This window comes from Muscardinus avellanarius (assembly GCF_963383645.1).
Source record: "Muscardinus avellanarius genome assembly, chromosome: 5".
Lineage (NCBI taxonomy): Eukaryota > Metazoa > Chordata > Mammalia > Rodentia > Gliridae > Muscardinus > Muscardinus avellanarius.
The window spans coordinates 55,133,793-55,154,089 of record NC_137790.1 but is presented as its reverse complement, the minus strand read 5'-3'; the positions used below and the strand labels follow the sequence as shown (position 1 = coordinate 55,154,089).

The 20,297-nt window shown below is 34.6% G+C and overlaps 1 protein-coding gene across 7 annotated transcripts in view; it reads left to right on the top strand.

Annotated features, from left to right (window-relative positions):
• CBLB (Cbl proto-oncogene B) overlaps positions 1–16,745 on the top strand; it is a gene marked incomplete at both ends in the record, with an annotated part of 204,494 nt that extends 187,749 nt beyond the window's left edge. For all 7 annotated transcript variants that reach the window (XM_080695888.1, XM_080695886.1, XM_080695887.1 and 4 more), the window contains 3 exons: positions 2,269–2,409; positions 9,807–9,926; positions 16,486–16,745. In XM_080695888.1, coding sequence (XP_080552014.1) covers positions 2,269–2,409; positions 9,807–9,926; positions 16,486–16,745 — 521 coding nt within the window. The remainder of the gene's footprint in view (positions 1–2,268; positions 2,410–9,806; positions 9,927–16,485) is intronic.
• Positions 16,746–20,297: the final 3,552 nt, after the last annotated feature.

The following is a 20,297-nucleotide window of genomic DNA, read 5'->3' as shown; positions in this document are numbered from 1 at the left end:
CAGGCCATCAATTAGGGTTTTCTAAAATTGTCTCTTCTATCCTAGATGCAACCAAAAAACAATAGCACTTTTCAATTCCCCTGTGCCTTTGGGCTCTAGTAGTTTTGAAGTGATTTGAAGTTTTGAAATTTTTTTAAATGCAGTAGTTCTTAGTAAATGTGAATTTACTTTTATTTAAATTGTGCAGTCCCACTAATGCTAACTAAATTATGGAAAGTTATATATGTGTTTTTAGAAAACTGAGAATAAATTATTTTTATCTTAATCATCACAACTATAATGCATTCAAAGAATCTCAATTTCTTGATTTTAAGTTATGATAGCAAAAAACACACTAGTGATTTTGTGTGTGTCTGCATGAGAAGGTGCACATAGGTGTGTATGTAAGTTGGCTGGTACCAGTGAAGCTGTGAATTTAATTAATTTTAGATTAAAACAGTTAATCTAAAATTAGGGTGAAAAGCCCCTAATTTTAGATTAAAATTTAAAATCTGCATGTATCTTATGACTTGAAAATAAGTCATCATGACATAAAAAGTAAGATATAATGAAGGCCCATTTATAAGCTTTTCTAAATAGACAATGAGGCCATCAGAAATACAAAATGAACCTTTTTGTTTCCCCACAAACACCATTACATGATGCTTTGGATGGCACAATTGCAATGTCTTTTGCTCCTGCTCTCTCTGAAGTATAAGGCTTTATTCTACTACATTCATTACAGGAGCCTCCCAACTCTCTTGACCTTATCTTTTTCTCCCTTCCACCTGTACACTGGATCATGACCTTTTACTCGGGTCTTCATGACCTACATACACTCTATTTAATGGAATTTTCTGTAGGCATGTAAAGACTCTAAATATTTGAAGATTGTGTAAAAACCTTTGTATATTTGAGACTGTGGAACTGGATTTTTATTAGCTTAAATAGCCATCCATAAATGACTACTACATTATTGGAAACCCAGACAGAGGTTTAACCTCACACTCTCTCTAGCCTTTCTTGTGTTTCCCATTCTTTGTTCATACTATTCACTCTGCTTAGAAGACTCTATCCTTGCATTACATGAGTACATGTTTTTGAACCCTCTGATACTCTAGGTTTTTCTGTCCTGCAACACTTCACTGAGTGCCATTTGCCTACAGTTTTCTTATATTTGTGGACATTTTATAGCTTTTTACATGGAATCTAACCTCTTGAGTCAGGATTATGGTGCTGATCTTTTGTCACTCAGTTGCCTAATATGATGTCTGATGTTTATTGACTGAAAAAGGATTTGAATATGATAATGTGATAGCTAACGGCTGGAATGATAACAGCTCTTCACATCTTCAAGCATTTTAATTAGAAAAATATTTATGATAATTATAGTCTGCATAATTTTTATAAGAGGAGCTTATAGTACATGTTAAAAACATTTTTAAAAATATGCCTATGTATTTAAGCCGTTCAAACTAAATACCTGTGAATGTTTATTATTGGAATATGTAAGTATTTGTGTATACCCTGTCTCATTCAGAAAAAAAAAAAATTGAAGTAGCTTTAAAAACTACATACAGTATGCTTTATTTTTTAAAGAATTAAGGTAAGGGAAATTTTAATAGAATAGTAAAGTGTAGCAGGGGAAACAGAGGTAGAAATAAAACCATGCTGTAATGTTCTACACTTACTAAAAGTGAAAAATACACAGATATAACTAATTTTATGAACCAAAGAAGGTAAATCTGTGTATGTATAACTCTTCTTTAAATATAATAGATAAATATTTCTATGTTCTACATTCATTTTCCTTATGACAGTAAGTCAAATACTTAGAATATTAGTTTAAGTGAACTAAAATCCAGTGGGACAAACTTCATAAGATAATCTAAACTGTTCTGTGACATTAAATTATATCTGCATGATATGATTTTCTTATTGAAGGCTGTAAACTCTTTTTGTTATACAGAGAATTCTGTTTTGATGATGTGTGACTGATAATACTTTTAAGTTCAGTGTGTCTTAATATTATAAAGTTTACAAAGGAACTATGAACCTGAGAGATAGGCAGAGTTTGCATGTGTGTTTGAATGGATGTGTATATATTTCTCTCCAAACACTCTTACAGAATAATTAGATCCCATTATCAAAGTGGGTCAACCGCTGGATAAACCCTGCCAGTGAAATTCCTTATAAGCAGCAGGAGAAAATCAATCATTGCTTTCTCTGATACTGTGTGCTTTGATTACTGAAGTTCTGCTGTTGATATTGGCCTTTCTTTAAATGCAGGTGAAGATGCTTTTGATGCCCTCCCTCCATCCCTTCCACCTCCACCACCTCCCGCAAGGCATAGCCTCATTGAACACTCGAAACCTCCTGGCTCCGGTAGCAGACCATCCTCAGGACAGGACCTTTTCCTTCTTCCTTCAGGTAGGAGAGAAAAAAGCCAAAAAAACAAAACAAAACAAAACAAAAATACTTCCACTTAAAGCAAAAATAATTCTCAGGCCACACTCTCAAATACGCATTAATAATTCCTAAGTTTCTCCTACCTGGGCAAAAAAACCTTGAGTGGTGAGAGAAGCACTCGGGTGTGTTTATCAGATGAATGATTTAATGCCAAAAAGATTTACAAATATCACAAGGGCACTAAGGAGTCATACAGTTTAGAAATACTGCCATGGAGATAATCCAATGCAAATAATACTTTAGGTTCCATGAGGTCTCCCTAAAAAATAAAATAGTTAAGTGATTGAGATAAAGGGGAAAAAATTAGGTTCCCTACCCCTTATTTCGAATGTAATGCTTATTTTGTAATAATATTTAAAATCTTACAGGATATTTTTAGTGTTAGAATTTTATTCAAAATGTAAGATTTTGGTAATTATATTATTGTAACATGAGTCAATTAAATCTTAAATATCTACATATTATTACTTTATTGCTATTTTTAATGTTTCAATGTATCTACCCAAATTATTGGTCATCAAGGAAAACTAACACATTTTTATATATTAATATACTTTAAAATTTCTGAAGTGAGTAATAGAAATAAAAATGGAGAGATGAACTATCTGCTTTCCTTGTCAGAATTATAAGGAAAAAGAAAATATATTTATACATTTTGGATCTGCTGATAATTACATCTCTACTGTCCTGTTTGTGATACAGGGATCAGTGCTCTGAAATGTTTGCTTCCTGGATTTAGTTTGGTAAAAGGCAGGGTAAAAGTTTTCTTTTTAAAAATTGCCTTCCACTTCCATATAGGAGATAAGTCATGAAAAGTCTTTAAAAAGTGCTCTGTTTCTCCTTGTGTGCCTCAGTAGAAACGTGGGGGTCTTAGGCATTGTTACATGCTTCAGTTGACTATTGGCCACCTTTAACTCTCATTTTCCTCTTTTTATTTTTATAAATCTTAATGATGTACCATTATGGTCATATAATCTTCACTTTTTTAAAGTTTTTTTTTTGTTAATTGGATAAATGAGTTATACAAGCCATTCTGTTTCATTTGTAGATTTGCTTTTGTTGCTTTGGCTTGGCTGCCAGGAACCTCATCAACAGTCATACCTGACCCAATATCATTTGAACACACTAACTCTTTTTTTTTTTTTTTTCCTTTGGTGGTACTGGGGTTCCTGGAAGCCCTTCTACCTCTGGGCTACACTCCCAGACCTATTTTATATATTTTATTTGGAAAAAGGGTCTCTTAAGCCAGCGCAGCTGACTTCGAACCTGCTCGATCCTCCTGTCTCCACCTCCCAAGCACGGAGATTACAAGCGTGCGCCACCACACCCGGCAAACACACTAACTCTTAGCCCTCTTTTATTAGAGGTATTTTTATTTCATTCCCAAGAATGTTGACAGTTGACATCCCTTTGAAAGATTGTACTTCTAACAAGAATATGGAAACTTGTGGTTTTTTTTTTTTTTTTGAGTCTTTCAGATTAATGAGCATGATTGCTATCTAATCTAGTTTCAGATCCTTTATGACTACTATTGTGACAATTCAGTTTAGTCATACATATTAAAATATTTTGTTGTTTTGCACACTAACATCATAGAACATAAAAATTTTTTGGCTCATAAATAAGCATTTCGATTTTTTGGCTTATAAGTAAGCATTGAATAGTTTTGGAAAGTATATAATAGATTATACTACTAGCTAAAGCTATATAGTTGAAGATTTTGACAGCAGTTCTTCCCCCTAACAACTGAGTGGAACTTCATGAAAGAATTCTCAACAGTTGCTAAAGTGCAGCTCACTAGTTTTAGAACCACAATTCAACAAAAGGGTTTCCAATCCTCAACAAACCCTGTGAGCTTTGTATTGTCATTGTTTTCACCATTCAGTTTGTGAAATCTTAGTCCAATATAGTAAATATTTTGTAAGTATTAGAGATTTGGTTTTCTTGAGTAAATCGATTTTTGTTATGAAAGAATTAGGATAATTGTCTTAGAAAAAGAGGTTGGACTTTCTCCTGGTATTACCCTAAATACCTAATCAGACCTCTTCATCCCAGCATTCAGCACCCCACTCGCTTGAGTCAGTTCCACATTGCCAGCTCATAGCCCACTGACTTCTCTATAGTTGCAATTTTCAAATTGCAGGGTTGTGTTTCTGCATTGGAGCCTGCTGTAGAATGACTACCATGGAATCAAGGAAAGGAAGCCAGGCAGAGCACTGGCTCCAGTTCATCTTCTTTATCTGTTTTTTTTTTTTTTTTTAATAATTTCATACAAGATTTCTTTTGGCAAAGAAGTAGTGCCCATTGCTGTACATGAGCCATCTGTTGTAAATAAACCAATCCTATCTTAACAAAACCTTCCTTCTTCACAAAACCCTCATGATTTCCTGTCCCCAAACCTAAGGCTCCTTCTAGTGTGCATGTGCTTTGGTTTTTTTTTGTTGTTGTTTTTTTGTTTGGTTGGTTGGGGTTTTTTTGGGACTACACCAAAGCATTACTTTGTGCTGTTGGGTTTAAATAGACAACCCTCCTACCACTTAGTAGTCCCCTTGGCTTCCCACTTGGTTGGGAAGCAAAGCATGGGCAGTATTTAAGTTCTGTTCATCCCCTTTGCCTAGGTATCTTTGTGTTGCACACAAAATATATATCATATTTGGCAGTCCTTTCTCTTTTACCCCCCTCTCTTTCACTATTTCTCAAATCTAGAATTTCTTTAGAAATCTAGAATCTCTATCCATCTTAAAATTACAATTCAACTCTAAAGGCCAGCAAAATTAAAGATGAGAGTTTTTCCACTTGAACTAAGAAATGCTATAGCATAAGTAAAAATACAGCCACATCATTAGCAACAGTTTTTGAAAAGGATTTAGGGGTATTTCTTCTTTGTGTGTGTGGTACTGGAGATGAAAACCAGGGGAATTCTACCTCTGATCTATATCCTCACCTTATTTTTTTATTCTTTATTTTGAAGCAAGGTCTAACTAAGTAGCAGAGGGACTCACTAAGTAGTTGAGACTCTCCATGAGCCATGATCCTCCTGTCTCAGCCTGCCAAGTACTGGGATTTCAAGCATGTACCACCATGCCCAGCTTAGGGTTTTGTTAACTACGGGTTTCAGTGAAGTATTATCATATTGTGCCTACCCAAGGAGCTTATGGCATTTGGTCGTTGCACTTACAGAATTCAAGTCAGAGGAATAAAGTCCTTCACAGTGCTTAGGCCATGTGGAGACCAATGAATTCAGTTGTGGATAATATAAAGGGTTAGAATAGCAATTCCCAATCTGTGTTCTCCAGAGCAATAGCCTCTGCATCTCCTGGAAACTCAGAACTTTTACTAAATCAGAAATTCTGGAGTAATGCCTAGTGTTGTATTGTTTCACAAGCCTTCTGGCTTATTCTGATATATGCTTGTGTTTTATGAAAACTGGACTAAGGAATTCCCAAAGAACTACAACTAGAAGAATAAAGAAAATTCAGTCCACCCCCAGGAAATTACAGTGGACTAAAGGAACTGAAGATGTATAAATCAGAAAAAGGAAGACTTTAGGTCTATATTAGAATTGTCTGCAATTACAATATCTGTGAAAGAAGGATTATATTTCTTTAATGTTACCTCAGCAGACAGAACTGTAAGACCAGTAAGATGTATTAACAATGAAAAGCTTATTTATCATATGAAGAAGTTTCCTAATTTTTTAGAATTGTTGTGCCTTGAGGGTCACGGGTTCTTAAGAGTAGAGAATGTCAATCATTAGCTAGATCACTCTGTGCTGGGAATTTTATGTACATGTGGTAAAAGTAAGAGGGAAGCAAATAGGGAAGGGGTGTGTGTGTGTGTGTGTGTGTGTGTGTGTGTGTGTGTGTGTGTTACTTGAGATGGAATCCAAGAGCCTTCTGCCTCTGACCTACATCTCAAGTCCTATTTTATTTTATTTTATTTTTTCAAACGAGGTCTCTCTAAATTGCTGACTGTGGCCTCAAAGCTATGATCTTCCTGTCTCAATCTCCCAAGTACTAGTATTATAGGCGTTGCTACCACACCCAGCTAAGGGAAGAACTTTTTATCACCTAAATGGTTCTTCAAACCTCTTCCAGCAAGTATGTTCTACATTGATTTATTATTGTGAAATTTAGTGATTAACTGATAAATATTCCAGATTATGGCCAGCTACAGAGGAAACGTGCAATTTGTTTAACTGTTGGATTTTATTTGCCTCTTTTTCTACACTTGAGTAAATATGTAGAAGTGTTTCAGATAGTGGAGAAAAAAACAAATGAACGTTACTTCCTCCAAAAGATGATCACTGATAGGGTTCCTGCCCCTCCCTCCTTTTGCCTACATATGTGTTGATATATTTATATAATTTATTTTACATGGCATATTCTTGCTATAAGTTTTTCTGTTTGATGTATTATAACATCATTAATGCTATTAAATATTCTTATACAACAATTTCAGTTTATATTTTCTCACTTCTTTTTTAGTTAGCAAATTCTTTCCTCTCATTCATTTTTAGTTTTGTACAATCTCTAAAATAAGAAATAAATGTTGAATTTTTAAATTTTCTGCTACCATTCTGTAAATCACAGTACTTTGTGTTTTAGAAGAGATTGATCCCATTGCATTTATTTATTAAACATTTATTGCTTTATAAATGATATATCACCTATGATGTCTTTATTTGTATGTTTTAATTCTAAATGTGTATTTTAAATGTTATATTAGCTACTTTTTTAATAATTTATTTTGCTTTTCCAAATTGCCTTATTAGGGAACAATCCATAATTATACTCTGTGTAGCAATTGTATTATATACCTTGTCTTTCCCTTTGAAGTGTGAATGCTTTCAACTTAATAACTTCCCACAGAGAGCCCAGATTATCCTATACCTAACTAGTAGCTAGCTTAGCATGAAGCAAGACAGAACATAGTTGTGACTCAAAACTGAATCATAATTGCATTTGTATTTTATACTAATATTTAATTATATCTAGTGCCTTTTAACATAAAATAGTTTAATGGAGCCATGTAGTACATCGGTGCCTTAAACAATTTAGTGCTGAAATGTATCCAGATTGTACATTCTAGCTTTTAGTATATTATTAGAAGTAGAATAAATATAAAGCAGTAAATTCTCTAACGTACATGATGTACATTCACAAACATATCAAAATCAATCAGTAAGCCAAACATGAGAAGGAGGGAAGGGGGAGGGAATGGGGTAGGAATTGGGGAAAAGCTAAATGAGTGAGGTGTGCATGTATGCCTCCCCCATCTTGTAGCCCATTAAGATGTATGACTACAATGCACCAATAAAGAAAAACTTATAAAAAATAAATGGTGGCAAAACTTTGCATAAGAAATTAGAATAATTGTCAATTTTACCTCAATAAAACTGTAAAAATATCCTATATTAGAACAGTGATCAGTTATAATCTGGTAAGATAATTACTGAACATCAGAGAATTCAAAGTGCAATGATATATAACATGATAAGTGAAACTCTCCAAACATAATTGGAATATGTTCAATTTTGCAAATTTCTCTGTTTGTAAATTTTTTAGACATTCACTGTTTTTGTTCTAGTGGGCCTATAATTTTAGGAGACAATTATCACAGAATTGCAAAGGCTAGTAAGTGAGAAAGTAATTTTGAAAGGTTAAATAAACTCTTGCAAACGGGAAAAAGGGGTAAAAAATAATCATAATAATGGCTTTGAATCCTGCCTTGCATTATCTAGTAAAAAATTAGTTTAAGAATAGGCAATTATAAGCATGTATTTTGTTGTTGTTGTTTTGTTTTGTTTGTTTTTTGTGGTACTGGGGATGGAACCCAGGGGTTTTGTCTATTTACACACTCTTTTATTTGATCAAGCTTTTAAATATGAAACTATCTGCATAAAAGCATTTGTATTTTCTTTGTGTGTGTGTGTGTGTGTGTATGGTACTGGGTTTCCTGAAAGCCCTTCTACTTCCGGACTACACTCCCAGACCTATTTTATATTTTATTTGGAAATAGGGTCTCTTAAGCCAGCTGAGGCTGGCTTCAAACCTGCGCGATCCTCCTGTCTCAGCCTCCCAAGCGCCGGGGATTACAAGCGTGCGCCACCAAGCATGTATTTTCTTAAATGATTCTTATACATTCTTAATGAGTATAATGAGTTAAATGAGTTAAACTAATGAAATAGACTAGTCTTAATATTTATAGTATTTATGTTTATTGTATGTTAACAATTAAAGTTTTACTGATTTTAATTTATAAAATATCCAAATCTGGGTAAATTTATTTTTAGTAGTTAAAAGAAAATATTTATTAAATGGAAGTGATTTGCCAAGCAGTATGCCAGGTGCTCTATTTGAATTAGGAAATAGACTTTAAACAGAAGGGGTCATCTTGTACCTTTGAGATACTGCCAACAAAGAAAGTAAAATGAGAGATTAATCCAAATTGGAAGTGATAGTCAGACAAGTTATTAATGAACTGAAGATTTCAGAGATAATGTTCATTTACTAAAAATAAAAAGGAATCAGTTATAAAAATTTAAAGCCATATACTACTAATTTTAAACCAAGATTTTAGTCCTAATGATTTGCTGTAGCAATACTGACAAATATCTGTTTATTTTTTCCCTTCAGTAAAAGAATGAGTAAAAGAATGCTTAATCTTTCTAAAAGTTATACTTTTTGCCATTTCAAGTATCTCCCTGATTGGCAGGTGGCTTTTAATATATTCTAATTTATATTCAGACCTTAATGTTAGTCATCGCACAATTTTTTAAAATTGAATTAACTGTGTAGTGAACAACCTAATACTGTTTTGGGCTCAGGGTGTTCGATATCTTACTAATATGAGCACCATATATGGATAAAAGATTTACATACATAAATTTACTTAATCCCCACAAATCCCACATTTTAGGTCTGTTTTGCAGATTCTGTCTCCCTAATACTTAGAGAGATTAAGTGAGTTCTTAATATTCTTAAAGGCAAAATTCTCAAGCCCTTTTTTTTTCTTTCTTTCGAATAGTTTTTATAAATTATGAAGGACGGATTGGGACAGAAATAAAAATTTAGAAGCAGCTTGCATCATCAACAATTTTACAATTAAATTTAAGAGATCTGAAAAATATGTTAAATAACTATAGTCTTTATTATTTAAAAATAAATGGGAAGAGCATAGCTGAAGAAGTGATCTATAAATTAGAAAATATGCAGGCAGAGTAGAAAGTAATCAGTCATGGAACTCATTTTCTGATTTATATTTATAAACTATAATCTCTACAGAAAATTTATATGGTTTTTTCTTAAGCAAACAGAGATCATCCATTTAATTTTAAAATTTTCTTTACCTTTAAGATCCCTTTTTTGATCCGGCAAGTGGCCAAGTTCCTTTGCCTCCCGCAAGGAGATTACCAGGAGATAATGTCAAATCCAACAGAAATTCACAGGACTATGATCAGCTTCCTTCATCTTCAGGTGAGCTGACGAATAATACCGGTATTATTACTGGCATTATTATGTTTGTAGAGTGCATTTGCTTTTCATGGCACCTTTTGATTTACATAATTTAATGAATGCTGCCTAAGAAAATATTTTTATCACCTTAGCATTTTGCTTGTAAAACTTGTACTATGAAAGGAATGGTTACAAAAGTGTCTCAGGGAAAAAAGAAAATCAGGCTTAAATTTATCTTTGATCAGCAAAGCCACATTTCTTGATTCAGGATTTCTTCATTCTCTAGCTGGGCATGGTGACACACATTTGTAATCCCAGCATTCTGGAGACAGACCGGATTGTGGTTCGTAGACAGCCTCAGCTACTTAGTGAGGCCCTCCACAACTTAGTGAGACCCTGTTTCAAAATAAAGAATAAAAAATAGGGCAGGGGGTTCAGCTCAGAGATCAAATGCTCCTGGGTTCCATCCTCAGATCTGCAAGAAAAAAAAAAAAACAAGATTTATTCATCCTCTTAGAACTTTTGTTGTACTTTATCAAATTTGGAAAATCTCTTTATACATTGAAATTGTGTTCTCTTAATTTCTCTTATTAAGACAGATTCTCTTTAGAGCTAATTCTAGTACCAAACCAGTATTAGGTAAGCATCAATTCTCAGAGCTCCTGTAGAGCCCTCCACTGCCAGCCGTCAAGAAAGATACTGCATTTTAGCAAATACAGGTCCTACTCAGATGATTAGCAATGAGATGCAGCTACTTTGCCTCCTTCGAAGGCCTTCCCATCCACAATATCTGAACCTCCTTATCTCCCGCAGTTACTTTTTATTCTTTTTTCTTCAATACCTGTCACTACCTAAATTTCATTATCCATTCCTTTGCTTATTTGTTATTATTTGTCTGTCTCCTCTGCTAGAGTGTTAGCGCTGTGAGGACTGGAATGTCGCTTGGTTCACTGCTGGTTTTAGTCATATCAGGTTGCTATAACTGTACACTGTTGACTAGGCAGCTTAAAAAAAACAAATGTGTGTTATGTATTTCTCACCTTTCTGGAGCCAGGAGTCCAGAACCAAAGTGTCCAATGAGGGCCCTCTCCCTCATGTACCTGCTAGAGTCTCTTTCAAAAGGGAATTATCACTGTTCATGAGGGTGTCGACCTCATTATCTGATCATCCCCAAAGCCCCCACTTCCCAATGCCATCATATTGAGAATTAGGTTTCAATTTAAGAACTTGGGGAGGACAAGGACATTCCATCCACAGCATTGGTGTGTCCCCAGGTGTCCACGAGAATCCCAGCACATGCTTCTCAGGTGGATGGATAGGTGATGGGTAAGCAGCTGATGAGGGATGAGAGGAGAGATGGTACAAGGGAGATGCAGGATTCCCTCGAAAGTTTTATAAGTTTTAACATTTTGATATAAGTCATGAAAGCACAAAAAATCTTAGCCTTTTCAAATTTGGGTCCATATTCTCTTAACAGTTTTCTTTCAGTCACTCAGAGGTTTCAGATATATATATATATATATATATATATATATATATATATAGATAGATAGATATAGATATATATATATATCTATATATATACATATGGCCTATTATTTCAGTCCAAAGGATAGATCTGATGACAATCCATGAAAATCAAGAAAGCAAATATTTTAAGAAAATAATGTTAAAGTACCAGCAGCGTTGGAGTCAATATTAAAATTATGGCCAAAACACTGATTTTACAATTTATTTACTGTTTTCCCCATAATATATGATTGGTGTGGAGATCAGAGAACATCACCCACATAATATCATTTCAAGTCATGTGAAATTCATTCAGCATTACACTAGAAATTTTGGAAAGAACTTTGAGTAATGAACCTTGGATATCTCCAAATAGCCACTTATCAAAATTTTGAATTTGTTTTTACCTGAGTTATAAAATAGTATTGATTATGTCGGGTGTGGTGGCTCACACTTGTAATCCCAGTGCTTGGGAGGCTGAGACAGGAGGATCGCACAGGTTCGAAGCCAGCCTCAGCTACTTAGTGAGGCTCTCAGCAATTTAGTGAGACCCTGTTTCCAAATAAAAATATAAAAGGTCTGGGAGTATAGCCTGGAGGTAGAAAGCCCCTGGGTTCCACCCTCTGTACCACCCCAAAAAAAAATAATAAAAATAATAAATGAAATAGTATTGATTATGACTCTGAGGGGCTCAGCTAGCTATAACATCAGATATTTCAATCTACTTTCTAAACTACCTTTATAAACACAAACCACAGAAAATAAATACATTATTTTCAACTTACATTTGTTCAAATGCAACTTACATAGCTGCCTGGCAGTCCACAAGTATATTTCACGCCAGTGGAGACAGGCTGGACTGGATACTGGCATGCTGTGTACATCCAGGGTTCTAATTGTCCTAGAACCTGTGGCCCTATTGTCTCTTCCTCCAAAGTATTGTGATTATGGCATGCCAGCACACCCAGCTTACTAACACATATTTATTGCATATATAAATAGAATTAAGTGTGATATTTTCATACGTGCAAACAGCATAATTAATCAAATCCAACCACCATTTCTTCATTTCACCTTCAATTCTTCCCCATCCCAAGTAATCACTATTCTACTTTTAGGGTCAACTTTTTTAGTGTTCACATATGAGAGAGATTATTGTGATAGTTTTCTTTCTTTGAGTTATTTCACTTAACATAATATCCTCCAGTTCCATCCATTTTGCTGCATATGGCAGGATTTCATTTTTTATATCAGCATATATATCAGTTCCTTTATCTATTCATCTGTTGATGGGGACCTAGATTGCTTCCATATCTTAACTTTTGTAAACAGTGCTTCAGTAGATACGGATGTGTAGGTATTTCATTTCCACTTGATATATCCAAGGGTGAGATGTATCAAAGTATTCCTATTTTTAGTTTTTTAGGAATCTTTATTGTGTTCTTCATAATGGCTGCACTAATATATATTCCCAGCAACAGTGTATGAAAGTTTCTTTTTCTCCACATCCTCCTCAGCATTGTAGTTTTGATTTCCATTTCTCTGATGGCTAATGATATTGAGCATTTTTATTTCTATTGGTCATTTGTATTTTTTATATTCTTTTGAGAAGTATCTATTCCGATCATTTGCTTATTTTTTTAAATTTGGATTTCTTGTGTTTTTTACTGGTCTTTTTAGCACTTTATGCATTAACCCTCTGTTGGATGGATAATTGGCAAAAATTTTCTCTCATTCTATAGGTTGTCTCTAAACTCTGTGGTTTCATCTGCTGCGTAGAAACTTTTTAATTCTATATAATACCATTTGTTGATTTTTTTTTTCTTCTGCTTTGGAGTCCTATCTGGAAAATCATTGCATGTGCCAGTGTCTTGAAGTATTTCTCAGCAGTTTTTTTCTAGTAGTTTCGTTTCTGGTCTTACATTGAAGTCATTGATCCGTTTCAGTTTCAGTCCTCTGCATCTGGAGATACCATTTCCCTTGCACTATTTGTTGAGGACCTTGTTTTTTTTCAGTGAGTGATTTCCATGGCTCTGTTGAGAATTTGTTGAACATAGAGGCACAAGTTTATTTCTGTGATCTCTATTGTTATTTTGGTTTATGTGTCTTTTTTATGCTAATGTTTTGCTGTTTGGGGTACTTTGCTGTTGGGTGTATGGTGCCTCCTGATTTGTTATTTTTGTCCAAGATTTTTTTGACTATTTATGGTCTTTGTGTTTTCATATGAACTTCAGAATTGATATTTTTAGTTTTGTAAAGAATGTAATTTGTTTTTTATAAGGATTGTATTTGAATCTATAGATGGTTTGAATATTTAGGACATTTTAACAATATTAATTCTTCCAACCCATGGATATGTAAAGTCTTCCCAGAGTGTGTGTGGGTGTGTGAATGTCTGCATTTTCATGTCCTTGGCTAAGTTTACTCCCATTTTTTTAAACTGTTTCTGAATGGGATTACTTTCATGTTTTAATCAATTTCATTATTTGGCTGTAGAAAAACTACTATTTTTTACATGTTGACTTTGTGTCCTAATACTTTCTGAATTCATTTATCAGTTCTTACAAATTTTTGGTGACATGCTTAGCTTTTTCTTTGTATATAATTGTGTCATCTGCAAACAAGGATAATTTAACCTTCTTTCTTCTTACTGCTATCTGATCACACTGATTGAGTTTTGTGGAAACTCTTATCTTTCTCTTTCACCATTAATCTCTGCAAATGGGAGATTTCCCCATTGCCTGGCTGTGGAACAGACATGAGGGATCATAGGTATTTTCTCTTACTAAGCTTTTGTTCCTGTTTCTGAACTTCACATGGTCCCTGTTTCTCTCTTGCAAGTTTCCAGGGGTCTCCCACAGTCACTCATCTGACACAGATGTGCATTCATTACTTTGGTTCTTTGTAGAGGAGAAGGTGGGTGCTGAGCACCCCTTTTCAGCCATCTTCCCTCAAGTTCTTTTGTTTTTTTGGCTGATGATCTTCTTCAGTATTATTTGCCGAGATTAAAAATTATATATGCTTATTAAAATTCTTAAGAATTAATTGCTAGTTATACTATTCCTGGCTGCCAGAGTGCCCTGCCACTGTAGTGGAACATACAGTTGTTCTTTCAAACATACATGGCATTCATGTGCCCTTCTCAGTATTTTATATAGAAGCAAAATAACAATATGAGAAACCAATTAGAAAATCACCAGAATGCAATACACTTAAGGTTAAGTCTAGATACTTTTTCCCTTAAAAGTACTTCAGAACAGATTATTTAAATATATGAATTTTGTAGTAATTGATTAAATGAAAACTCCCTAAAATTTCTAATAGTTTTTTAAAATAACACGAAGTGAAGTATAATTTATTGTCCACCTCAATACCACAATGAAAATTTTTAATAAGAAAATAAATGTAATCTCAAAACATACTAAAAATACAATATACCAAAACATGCTAATTCTAGATATTTAATTATAGATGTACAATATAGATTTTATCAAGACCCATAAATTGTTTTATATATGATCACACTTTGGTATATATTATATATAGCTATCAAACTTTTAATATTAGGCATTACCCTATAAGAAAAAATTAAATATAAGACTAAGTCTATTATCTTAATTTAAAAATAAGACTAATATTTGACATAAGACAAGTATTTTATGATTTAAATTTGACTATTTTTTAAAATGTCAGCTTGAAGTATATCCTAAAGCTAGTAGAGAAATTGGTCCAGTGGCAGTGAGCAGGATGGGACCTCCATGCAGGAGCAGCACTGGGCTTATAGCTCCCCTCACCATACACCCAGTGATGTCCTGAGGGTTATCATCTGGAATGTGCCATTGGCTTCAAAGAAAGGTGTTAAAGAAAGATCATCCAGATAGTATCAAATCCATAAATGCTTCATAGCACAAATTTGACTTTTTGTTTAAGTTTTAATCTAGACTTTTGAAATACAGTACAATGTATTCATATATAGATGAATGTGCCCTGTCCAGTTAGATACCCATGCTCTAGGATTGGTGTGTAGGTCTATAATTAATTTTCTTTTCTCTTGAGGGCACTGTACATTCATCAGCAGTGATGTCACTGATTTCAATGCTGGCTCTTCCTGGTACCCAGCTGTGATGGCCACTCCCCAGTGGTCACTGAGTGGCTATGGCTGGGCCAAGGCCTCAGAGCTCCTTATATCACTGCATCCTCCCAATGCCCTCTCTGAGCCCCCATGTTTGTAAAGATGCTTAAGGGTGTTGGGGGTGGTCATTTTCTTAATCTTGTGTCAGGCAAGGCCTTTCCTAGACAACTTCATTTGACTTTGAGGGGCGGGGGGGAATCTTAGGCACTGGTGTCATTGATTTCACTTTGAAAAATTATTATTACCAGAGGACTAATCCAGAATCTGTTTCTCCACTCCTGGTGTTGCCTCTAGGTTTGCTTAAAGCACCACAGTTAGTTCCATACACCCTATTGACTGACAGTCAAAGATCTGCTATTTTTTTTCCACCCCAAGTGTCAGTAGGGTGCAGCAATATAAGCTGGGAAAACCAGATGGGAAGAAAGCTGACAAAGAGTATTTTTAATGTGTCTGCTATGACATAGGTGGGACAAAGGATATTTGGCGATGTTCTGTCATGAGTATGTGTGAGCTTATAAGTTTCCTCTAGCAGACACTTCTTTTGTGGACCATCAGCCACAATCTGGACCAAAATTTAGAAATGATAAACTGTATGGCTAAACAAAGTCTTCAGAAGCCTTCCTTTTCTAGAAAATAATTTTTATATTATTTTCCTCTGTCTTTTTTATTTCATGTGACTTAAAGAATGAACTGTGGAATCAGGAATTGAAAGTGTTCATTTCTCAGTTGAAGTACTAATACTTTCTATTTCAACTTTCTGATTTTCTACATGGAAATAAAACTACCTATCCCAAAGTAGAGTAGAAAAGTAAGGGGGGGTTACTTGAAAATTAAAAATTATACTTTTAATATAAAATGAGATACAGCTGCTATATTTTAATGTCTTCATTTTTATCTCATGCTTTCAATGTTACTTCTCTTTAAAATTAATCTTGACAGATGGTTCACAAGCACCAGCCAGACCCCCTAAACCACGACCCCGGAGGACTGCACCAGAAATTCACCATAGGAAACCCTATGGGCCCGAGGCCACATTGGAAAATGTTGATGCAAAAATTGCAAAACTCATGGGAGAGGGTTATGCCTTTGAAGAGGTGAAGAGAGCCTTAGAGATAGCCCAGAATAACGTTGAAGTCGCCCGGAGCATCCTACGGGAATTTGCCTTTCCTCCTCCAGTCTCCCCACGTCTGAATCTATAGCAGCCAAACGTGTACACACCAAAATGTAAAGCAGTTGACAGATATTCCAGGAGTATGGAAAAGAGAGGATCAAGATGAAGTTTGTGAGAGAAAGCACGTCCTCCTCCTCACAGGGCATCTGGAGAGGGAGGCCAGGAGCACAGCTTCTCAGAAGACTGCTATTTGCTCAGGATGACGATGCTGCGGCTTCTTCATTTTTGCTAGCCATACTTTTAAATCAGGGTTGAACTGACAAAAATAATTTAAAGACGTTTACTTCCCTAGAACTTTGAATCTGTGAAATGCTTTTACTTGTTTACAAGTTGCAAAGTTGCAGTTTGTTTTTGTTTTTGCTACCCAGTACTGTGTTTTTGACGAACCCTTTGTAGAGTGGTCAGGTCTGCTGTAACACTTCCTATCCACTCCCTCGCCATCCAAGGCAGCCGCTACGTCGCCTCTTCGTTTAATCTCTGCCATCCATGCCCAACCCAAGCCCCAGGTCCAGTTCCATTTCTTCCATTGACAAAATGCTTTAAAGGTTCTGATTTTCAACATATCAAACTAATGCAAAAGAAAGATAATGTGTTTGGTCTTCACTACTGAGTCTTTTCTTTAGAGACCATCATTGTTGAGAGATGGGGAAAAGCTGAATGTATAAAGCATTTCTTTGTTAATAAACTGCCTTTTTAAGGGGTTTTTACATAGAGCTTTCCATCTTAACATAGATTTTGTAACCTTTAACTTTCCATATGCTCTTTGTCATCCCAAAGGTGCCATCACACTGTAAAAATATAAAATTATCAGAAACAACTTCTGCAGATGTGGGAGAAATACACTTGGACAAGACAATGCCATACTGAAATAATATAATGAAGTCCCATGATATTCATGCCTCTGTTACTTTCAGGCATACTGAATGAGAGGCCATTTCTCTGAAATATATTAATAAAGTAGAGATAAAATCATAGGCATATCTTTTCCAAAGTGGAATAGCGTTCACTTCCTATATGAGTGATCAAACCCTGGTTCTTCACAGCTCTGGGATCCACTTTGTATTGCAATTCAGACAGTAAGTCTTTGATGCACTGTCAAGTGCCAATGCTACTGTGGCAATGTTTTTGCCAAGTCCCTAGCAAATTTCTCTCTCCAATCAAATTTAAGGTTATTTCATTTATAGTTTTTCTCATTCATTGCTCCACACTTCTCTAATCAGGTAGAAGAAAAATAATTTTGCCTTTTTTGCAAATGGTGATCTTCAGAAACCATGTTGATCACTTTTAGCAAATCTATATTTATTGACCATCTAAAACACTGGTAGGCACGGTGTTTTTAAAGCACAAACTCTTAAAAGCTGATTCCAGTTCAATATTTTGTTGGTTTTTATACAAACATCATTTTGATGGCAAAAGCCTCTCTGATGGATGCCTGGAAGGTTTTCCCTGAAACTTCAGAATGTTTTAGAAATTTGCTTTTTTCATTCTTAATAAGTTAATGGAGAAATGAGATAAAGTTATCTCACTGTAAAGTGTTTAAACTCATGGGAAAGTTTCTAAATATGGAAAAATCGTGAGTTTGTGCATATTCCTACCGCTCCTTTCTTAATTTCATACCCAGTGTGATGTATCAAAATGAGTCTCTGGTAATGTCTTGAGAGGACATGGCAGACTCTCAGAGCAGAATGAAACTGATGTTGTAACAAGACTTGCACTGACAGCCACACTGACCAGGAGAGAAGAACTAGTGCATTCCTTTACAGAGTGATGCGGGCCCTTTCTTTACAGTCGAGCTTTCATGGGACTAAATGATACTTGAGGACTAGCAGGCCTTGCTTAGTATGTTCTTTTATGAATGTGTTCAGGTGACTCTGAGCTGGTTATTTAGATGGGGGTTTTAATTTGCCTTAGATGTCCTTACTTTGAGTAGAGTTACGAGAACATTTTTATACTTCTAAATATTATGTTGGCTAATACTCTTGCTTTGTGAACTCCATGTTATCATGATTTTTTACTTGTTTTATTTCTGATGTCACATTGGGATAGCGCAATTTTGGCCTTTTCTGACCTGCTGATGATAGGTACAATCTAAAAGCCAAAAGTTGCCACTTCATTGTAATAACATTGTCATAACATTCTTAATCACTTAAGAATGTTAGGGAACTGCATTCTCATTCAGTTTTCAAATAACACATGAAAATGTTCACTGAGAATTTAAAAAGAAAAGACATGAATGACAATATAGTAAATTTGATCCTGACATTTGAAAAAAAATCTTTTGTAAACAATTTTCTAGCCTTCACCAAAATCTCTGCATCTTGTACTCAGTAACAGCCATTAGTTTTGCCATCAACAACAAATGAATCAGAAAGTCATACAAAATGGAATGGAAAGAGGGGAAACTATCAAACACTGTCATGAAAACTTATAGCTACATATTGCCTATGACATCACACTCAAAAAGAATATTTTTGAGGAACTAATGAAACCAAAAATGTTTTTCATTATAAAAGTGACTGTTAGTGCTTGGAAATGATCCAGACTTCTTTTCACTGTGATTCAGTAAGTGACATTCCTCCCATTTCTCAAGATTTGATAATAGGATTTTTTAAAGCTAGTATTTTATACCCATAAGATAAAAGTATGGCCAATATTAACCCTCGTCCCCAAATATGTTTTGGTGAGTAGAAAGACCTACTCATCAGTAAATTATTTCCATAACCTGTTTGGGATTTTTTTTCTCCTTGATATCTGATATTCACAGCCAGATTTTCTAGAACTGAACAAAAGCATTTTATGCTCAACTTGAACTTTCTTCCACAAGTAGGACCTTTAGCACATCCCTATCCATTCCCCTTTGCCCATATTGCAGATAGTCTTAATAATAGCGCCCTCATTGTAACCACAAAGGGCCTATTTCTTAACTCAGTGTTTCATACGCCAAAAACACTTGCAAAGGTTTCTTCATAATGTGAATTTTTTTAACTTTTCAGTTCCAGAAGCATTTCTTGGACATTATTATTCCTCTCAGATTTTCAACTTGAAGCTTTAATTTGCACTGAATTATGTAATCTGGTTTAAAAATGTCTCAAGCTGACAGATTTGGAAGGAAATTAACATATATTTTAAATAATGCAGGTACTGCTTGATAACCTGGAATTTTAGTACTTCTAGGAAGAGTTTCCAGAAAAAGACAATAAAGAAGAGTTTTCTTTCCCTTTACTATTTTATTGTTTTTTAAAATGCCTTTTAAAAACTTGTCCAGTGTGGCAAAATAATTATGTGTTTGATTAATTTATATTTTATTCATTCTTTTTTCAATTCTGGTTATTTTGTAACCTTGAGGACTTTATCTGTTCTTTTAAGGTATTTTATAAAATGAATGTTAACGAAATGTAGAGTTGGTACTTTATTTTTTAAAAGAACACAAATACTACTTTCAGATCACTCCTATGTTGTGATTTTTCATGTTCAGAAGAAGATATTTGAAAGATAACTGGACAAAGTGCTTTGAGGTACCCATCCTAGATTATTTAGTTATTAAACACCAAGACCATGTGACTTTAAAGCAGTTTAATAG